This window comes from Psittacula echo, assembly GCF_963264785.1.
Source record: "Psittacula echo genome assembly, chromosome: 8".
Classification (NCBI taxonomy): Eukaryota; Metazoa; Chordata; class Aves; order Psittaciformes; family Psittacidae; genus Psittacula; species Psittacula echo.
This window is the reverse complement of record NC_137744.1, coordinates 22,751,561-22,759,559: the sequence shown is the minus strand read 5'-3', so window position 1 is coordinate 22,759,559 and position 7,999 is coordinate 22,751,561. Positions and strand designations below refer to the sequence as shown.

The 7,999-nt window shown below is 43.0% G+C and overlaps 1 protein-coding gene across 4 annotated transcripts in view; it reads left to right on the top strand.

The window, feature by feature from the left end:
• Window positions 1-370: 370 nt before the first annotated feature.
• Window positions 371-7,999, top strand: part of PHF6 (PHD finger protein 6) — a 32,690-nt gene continuing 25,061 nt past the window's right edge. For 3 of the 4 annotated variants that reach the window (XR_013957582.1, XM_080625066.1, XM_080625064.1), the window contains exons 1-3: window positions 371-613; window positions 5,468-5,647; window positions 5,851-5,952. Coding sequence is in view for 3 of the 4 variants with exons in the window: in XM_080625066.1 (XP_080481192.1) it covers window positions 5,510-5,647; window positions 5,851-5,952 (240 nt within the window). In the remaining variant the exon portion in view is untranslated. Of the gene's footprint in view, window positions 614-1,568; window positions 1,704-5,467; window positions 5,648-5,850; window positions 5,953-7,999 lie in introns of those variants that run through there. The other variant, XM_080625065.1, reaches the window with a different exon arrangement.

Here is a 7,999-nt window from a genome sequence, read left to right as displayed (position 1 = left end):
GTAACACAGGGCCCTGAGCTACACCATACTTCAGCGCCTGGGCCAGCTCGACCAATCTCCCGCTACACGGCTCCTATCACCTGCCCTATATAACCATTATACTGATGATCGAGCCACACCGAATTCTGGACGTGTGCTTTACAGACCCACTTTTATACTAACCCCGGAGCCGCGCCCGAGGCTCTGAGGGGCCGCCCCCCCACACCGCGGTGCCACCCTGAAGCTCTCTACGCATGCGCTCATCCCCCGCCGCACGCCTGCGCGCTCCCCCCGCCAACGGCTGCGGGTGATCAGTGCGCATGCGCACAGCTCCCCCTCTCCCCTCCCGCCGTTCACCCCGTGCTCCCGCCAATCGGGCGCCGCCCCGCAGCGTCGCGGCGTCGCGGCCCGAGTGCGCCGTGCGTGCGTGCGTCCGCTTATGCGTGCGTGCGTCCGTGCGTCCGTGCGTGTGCGTGCGTGCTTGCGCTCGGCGGCGGCGGCGGCGGCGCAGCGTCCCCTGCCCCGAATGAAAGGGACGGTCCCGGCGAGCTGAGCGGCCGTGAGCGACTGGTGGTGACGGGCTGCGGGGTGCGCCAGCGCTGTGCCTCTCCCTGGCGACACACCCGCCACACGGGTGAGTGACTGACTGAGTGACCGCCCGGGTGCCCAACCGCCTCGCTGCCCGCCCAACTGCCGCTTTGCCGCCCGCCCGGGGCAGGCACAGAGACCCCGGCCCGCCCGTCCGCAGCCCCCGCGACCCGCGGAGCCCGCCCTTTCTCTCCGCCGCCTCGCCGCCGGTGCTTGGGCCTCAGCGAGCTGCACACCCCCGGGCAGGACCCGGCACCCAGCGCTGCCTCTTCAGGGGGCGACCCCCGGTGCCGTTACCCGCCCCCCGCCCCCTCCCTGAGCCGACGGCAGCCGTTCGCTCCGCCCGCCGCGGCCCGCTCCCTCCTTCCCTGGAGGATCCGCCCCCCCTTGTCTCCGAGACCCGTTTCCCCCAAAATTTGGTGATCGCCCTTCCCGGGAGCCCCGCGTCCCACCGAGCCCCCCTCGCCAGCCCCTCCGGCGGGGAGGGGGGGTCAGGCCTCGCTGGTGCTTGTGGCCTGGCCTTTGAGGGGGGAATCGCAGCGATCCCTCGCTAAAGGGCGCCGCGCCGATCCCCATCGTACCCCCGGGGAGGCGAGCGGCAGAGGTGCCGTTATCGACCCATCTCTTGCTTCCCGCGGAGCGTGGAAACTTTGCTGTGCTCTCTGCCCGATCCCCGTCGCTGAGGGCTCTGTGTAGTTTTTAGTTAACCTGCGCTGTTCTTATTGTTCAGACTTCCCAGCGTTGGGCCTTCCCCCTGCACCCGCCTTTGCCCCCTTTGGTTTTTGGTTTTTTTTTTCCTTTGAGGAAATTACATGGAGAAGTTCTTATCCCGCTTTTTCTAGTGGCTGTAGGATGCTGTGTGAGCTTAACTCTTGAGTAGAGATTTCCATGGGACTTGTGACTTTGGGCTCTCAACTGCAGACCCCTCCTTCTCCACGGCTTCACCCCCCTTCTCCAAATACTGCCCCCAGTGATGGGTGATTGACTCTAGAAACTAGAAAGCACCTAAAAGTTTCTTGAATAGAGAATCTGGTAGTGAGCATCTTGGGAAAGATGAACACAATGTTTCCTGAGAGTCCAACCCACTGCAGTGTTGGTATTTTACAACACTTGTGTACTTCTCTTGGAGGTTTTCTGTAAGTAAAAGTCATGATTTTAATAAACTACAAATCTGGAATCACACAGCAAACCCAGCTTCCCATGGGAGAGCGTAGTGTGGGGGTTACTGCCCTTTGTTGGGAATACAAGTGGGGCTTTAACTCTTGGAAACAGGTTGAAGCCCCTGAAGCGTATTTAGGCAATAAATAAAAATCAGAATCCACATTACTTTCTGTTCCTGGATGCTGAACGATGACTTGGGCACCGAGGGCATCCTCCTTTGCACTTCTCTTTTATATTCCAAAATCTATCGTCTAGAACTCAGTAAACAGGATGCAAACTGTAGGGGTTTGTCAAACACTTTGCTTTAAAGGTAAAAAAGAAAGGTGCTGTTGGGGGAAGCACTGTGCAGAATACCTTAGTGGATGCTGAGAAATGTGTATGTAAATGAACCCCAGTTTTGGAGGGAAGAATCACTGAATGGGTTTCTTCTTTCGTGACTTGAGGGTAGGTGAAACTTTCCCTTTCTTTTTGAGACCAAGCCTGTGGAAAACTTACCTGTATGTAATCATGTGTGGTTTGTGGTACACGTGTTCAGTTCTGATCAGGATCTCCCAGTCAGCGGTTCCATAGCACATTGCTCTCTGTGATCAAACCTGTGAGACTTTCTCTGACAAGCAAGATTCTGGCAATGGGATATTTAAATGCTATTTTCTAAGTCTTTTATTCACTTGTTAGCTTTTAAAACATGGAAAAACAGAAAGAGCGAGCTGTTTGGAAGGTGCATTATTTTTCTTGTTCGAGGAAATGCAGCTCAGTACTTGGCAAACTGGATTGGTTGCTTTGGGGTGATTTAACTCCAGAGATGAAAACCGAATTTGGAGTGTTTGTGTTCAGAATGACTCTGGGTCTGTAGCAGAGCTGCGTAACTTGATCCTTGTTGTCCAGAAAATGGGTATTTTTAAGTGGACAGGGGAAGAAGTAGATTTTGGCACAAGAAAAGTGATCCCAGGGAAGTGTCTTCTCACATTTATGAGCAAACACACATAATTTAGGGAGAGGTTTACAACTGAAATGCGTATGAAATATTCCTCATGCTCATTTATTTTCCTGCAGTTATTAGAAGTGCAGGAAGATAAATGGTGTTAATATCCAGTGATAATACCCAGTGATAGAGAAAACACTAATGCAAAGAGCACAGGATTGGAAAGAAAACTTTTAAATATCCTTGTAAAATGCTTCCGGAGTAATTTAATGTGATGGTGAAAGGAACGTGGGTTCCCTTTCTGGTGTACCCTGATGCTTTTTGTCTGTTTGTGTTACAAATAATTTTTCAAGTGTTAAATTATTTATAATTGAAGAAATATTCCAAACCATAGGATTTAGGGGTTTATTTTGATTTTTAATATCAACACCAATGCACCATCAGGTAAATAGTGGCATTAGTTTTAACCTCACTGTAAGCCTTAAAAAATCTAATGATGCCAAAGTACTTGAAGAAGTCGGATTCTTTCAGGCTGTTAGTGCATGGGAAGGCAGAGAGCTGAGGGCTGCTGACTGTAGCCAGCTGTGAGGAGGTTCTTTAGCATCTTGTTGTTTGGAAAGTTACTATTCTTTAAATGAAAGATGATGAGAGTCACTTAGTACATTTTTATGTGTTCTATAAATTGCTTGCATTTCCTAAAATACGAATTTGCTTATTAAATGGAAAGATAGCTGGGTTTTATAGCAGAAATTCTTATTCCTGTAAAGCAGTAGAATGTGTGTGTGTGTGTTCAAGTAAACTCCTGATCTTCCTTTTAAGAACTACTATCGCTGCTGTCAATATATTGATAATGCAGTCTGTATATAAAATGAAACAGACCCAAATGATTGTGTGTATCAAATTCTTAATACCAAAGCAGAACTTCTTGCATTTTAAATTAATTTAATGTATTTCTAACCCAACACTATGGGATTTATGTTAAGCCTTTTAATGTGACCTGGAAACAAAAAAATCTTTGGGATACTATTTTGCACGTGTCTTTGTAGGTTTTTTCCTGCTCCTAAATGTTATTTTTGAGTTTTAAAAATTATGTTTAATAATTGTAATTATTATTTTTTAATTAAAAATCTGTGTAAGTTTCCTTCAGGAACCATTCCTTCTTTCTACTCAGAAGGGATTACAGAATGGTCTTGTTTTGTTTTTGCTCCAGAAGAATACAGTATAGTAATTCTTTTGTGTTTGACACTTAAGGACTCTCTATTGGCACTGCAGAAGGGTGTGACCAGTTGATCCAGATTGGCACATTTTTTTGTGCAAATCAGCAAGATCTGGAATCTGTGCATTCTTCTTATGAGTATGCGTCACTGGCTCCTAAACTGCTTTCAGTTAGGAAAGACAGCAAATGAAGCTGTTGATCCAGCAAAGGCAGTAACAGCTACAGGACAGACACCTTTTGATGCAGGAGTTTCATAGTAAACATCACAAGACACACAGTTCAAACTGAAAGCTGTTGAAATAAGAGAGTGAGATTCCAGTGGGACTGTCTTTTACCAGGATTAGATGCCAGCAGTAACTTAATGACATTCCTCTGCCTTCGATTAGAAAACCAGTGAGTGATTTGAGCGTTAGCACCAGGAAGCAGGCAGGTTTGCCTGTGCTAATTCCAGAGCCCAGGCATGCATTTTGGTGCAGATTGCCACTGTAGCATGATTCGGATGTATTGCAGGTCTGCAGTTCTTATGAATGGATTTTAGGGTTGCTTTTTCCAACAGAAACGTCAAGCTATATAGTGACTTTTCTTACTTAGATGAGTCTAATGAAGACAAAGGCTGAGGAGGATGCTTTCATTGCAGTTGTGGCGAATTCTGACAGTAAAGCTCAGATTTCCAAGTGAAAAGCTGTAAGAAGGTCTGTTTGAAAAGAATTGTATTTTTTTTCTTGGGAAATGTAGAAGCAAATGAACACAAACTACTTAATACTGGTCCAAGCATCACGTTAGGTATTTCCCATTTTAACTTGCAGTGTCTGCCTCTGGTTTGAGACCTCGGTGTTGTGATTTAAAATGGTAACAGGTGAAAAGTTTGTCATATGTTGGGTTTAATCTTCAGTTACTTTTCTAATAGCAGCTCTCATGCACTTACTGAGAAGTAGAATGATATTCCTAAATTGTGGGTCTTGAAAAGGTTTGCATTATAGCAGGGTAATCGGAGATACTGCTAAAATCTGGTACCTAATGCTGTTTGACTGGCCACCATATATCTGTGCAGTACCTGAAATGCCCAGGTTTTATCTTGTCATCTCATCCTCATCTAAGAGTAATAACTCCTCTGCCCTGAGACTTTGGGAGCACTCATAATGTGTTCTGGACTCTGGGGTTTATCTTTGCTTCTCTTGTTGAAGTTGGTCTCATGAATTTTATTGCATGCACAGGCAGTGCATTTATTCTAGAGATTCCTTTGCTGTAATATAAAACTGTAAGAATGAAATGAAAGAGTTGCAGTAACCTTTTTTTCCCCTAATGACTGTGTTGTATTTCCACTTATTTGTTCTATTCTCCCATAAGTTTTGTATTAGCATCCAAAGTTTTATATTAATGTTAAGGCCTTTTTTGCCTGAAGAATTAATTCTGCTTGCTCATGTCGTATTTTGCCAGCTTTTTATGGCACTGTATGTTTATTTGGATACCCTGAAGTGGCATTAAGAAAAGGGTAAAGAGGGACAGATCGCTTTCAAGCAATCAATATTGTATTTATAAATGTAACTTAAATTGCCTTTTGTTGATGTTAACATGCTCATTGCACCTTTTTTTCCCTGTAGCTTTGAGAGGATTGGAGTGGCATTCTGAGATCATTTAAAATCATGACAAGCTCAGTTGGACAGAAAAAAGTCTCTTCAAGACAAAGGAAGTGTGGGTTTTGTAGATCTAATAAAGATAATGAATGTGGACAATTATTGATGTCAGAAAACCAGAAGGTGGCAGCACATCACAAATGTATGGTAAGTTACCATAGGAAAAAGAAAAGGAATGTAGGGAGCTAGTAAAAGACTACAAACCAGTGTCAGATTCACCCAGCTCTGGCTTTGGCACAAAGGATTGATCATTGTAGTTTGAAATATTGGTGGGTTTTATAGATGTGAATGTTCTGTATCCCTTTTACCCTTAAAACTTAAAAGAAATGGGTTTTGTTTTATAATTTTAGCTGTTCTCATCTGCATTGGTATCTTCACACACTGATAATGAGAGTCTTGGTGGATTCTCTATTGAAGATATTCAGAAAGAAATCAAGAGAGGCACTAAACTGGTAAGTCTCTATTTTTGGCTCTTGAAAATGGAAGACAATATTTTCTTACCTTCTATATAGTTTACCATGAAGTTGTTCAGTGTATTATAAAAATATATATATATATGTATGTTTTCTGGTTTGTTGTTTTCCTTTTATTAAGTGCTCCCTTTGTCTGTGTTCCGAGGCAATAGACAACTTTTAGAAGATGTTGAAGTAAAATTGGTCTCTGATCTATGAACAGAAACCCACAGTACATATGATTTTACTGACATTGAAATGAAATTTCAGTGTCTGTTAACTAACCCCTGAAGTATCTTTAGGAAAGGATAAAAAGTAGCTTGTTTATTCCAGTCAAATTCTGGTCTCATGTAAATATCTCATTGTAAGAATTGTAGCTTAATGATGGCATTATTAATAAATAAATCCAGAATTATTATTTTTACATTCACTTTTTTCCTCATTGGCAAATGTAGATGGAGCAGATAAGCCAATTTGCAAACTCATTTACAGGCTATGCCCGTTTTTAATGGGCTGCGTATGAACAGCGGCATTCCTAAATTTATGTTGCTAATCTATTGAATATTTTCTCTTAGATTCCAGAAAGAAACCCACGTTCTAGGGACCTCGTGAGGGTATTATTGTGCCTTTATCAGTGTTAGGTTTTGCTGCCAAAATCTGGTTTTAACTACCAAAGTTAAAGTACTTTCATTGCTTCCTTTTATATGGTTTAACAGATGATTCTGTGAGTACAGATGAACATAGATACGTGGGTACAATAGTGATTACAGCTCCACATGAGAACTGAGCAGCAATGACTTTTTTTAATTCCCAGGAAGCTGATTCATTATTTTTTATTACTATTCTTTTCTTTTTTTTTTTTTTTTTTTATTTAGACCCAGTTGTTTTCCATTTGGCTTTTTAAAAATACTTTTAACAAATGATCAATTCACTCCTCACATTAAACGTTTTCAGCTTAGTTATTTAAAGCACTCTAATGCATTCACCAGGTCTTGGACTACGAAGAGTAGTCCCAAGTATTATTGTAGAACTGCAATTGTATAATAATAGTCTAATATTTCATCCAATGTTTCATCTGAATCCTTTCCAACACAGGGAACTTTATTTGCTGTATTTAGCTGAAGCATAAAGAAGTAACTATTCACAAGTCATTCGTGTTGTGGTTGGGAATTTTCAAAGAACATGGTATTAAATGGAACTAGAGATTGGAAAGGAACTTTTTTGATTCTTGGGTCTGTTAAATGTTTGGGGTTTCTTAAGGTTCTTTGTATGTCATTTGTGATTTCTGTCTTTCTGCTTCTGAATCTCTTTGTGTTCCTTCACTCATGCAAGGAACAGCATAGTGGATGGATATATTCTTGGAGCTCGGTAGCTGTACATATCAGGCACTTTGTTCAGCTTTCTGCAGAAACCCTGGATCTGGTTAATCCAGTAGATTCATAGTCCTGAGATATTTCCTATGTGGAGAGAATTTACGGGACCATTTTAGATCCTAATTTAAGTGCTTTATCTCTGCCTGTAGCTGTCAGAGAACTACAGCTCTGAATCTCTCTCTGGAGGATTCTATCTTTCTCTGTTGACCTGTATGGGAAGCTTAAAGTGAAATGTTTATCGTTAGCCCAGCTACCCCCTCTCAGGTCTGCTTTCAGTTCCAGCCTGTTCCTTTATGTGGGAGCACACTGAGCAAAAATATCTCAGCGTGGTGCACTGGGTTAAGTAATTATATTGGTAGCTTGGACTAAATTTGTCTGCTGACAGACTTTACGTAGTTGCCTTCCTTCAGGAGGTGCTGCTGCTGACCAGGTGTGAGCTGGAAACAGGCTTGGTCCTTACTGAAGTGACAGTGACTGACATGTAGAACCTTTCTGATAGTAATATGTTCCTGTCTGAGAAAAGTTTGTGGGTTTAAACCTTAATAAGCAAGTCATAAAAACTGAAGAACTTGTCTAAATATTTGGCAGTACAAGGCACTTGTGATATTCTTGCTGTTAGCTGTGCATGGGAGGACTTTTTTCAAAGGGCTTACTTATTTTGCAGCTTGTCAGAC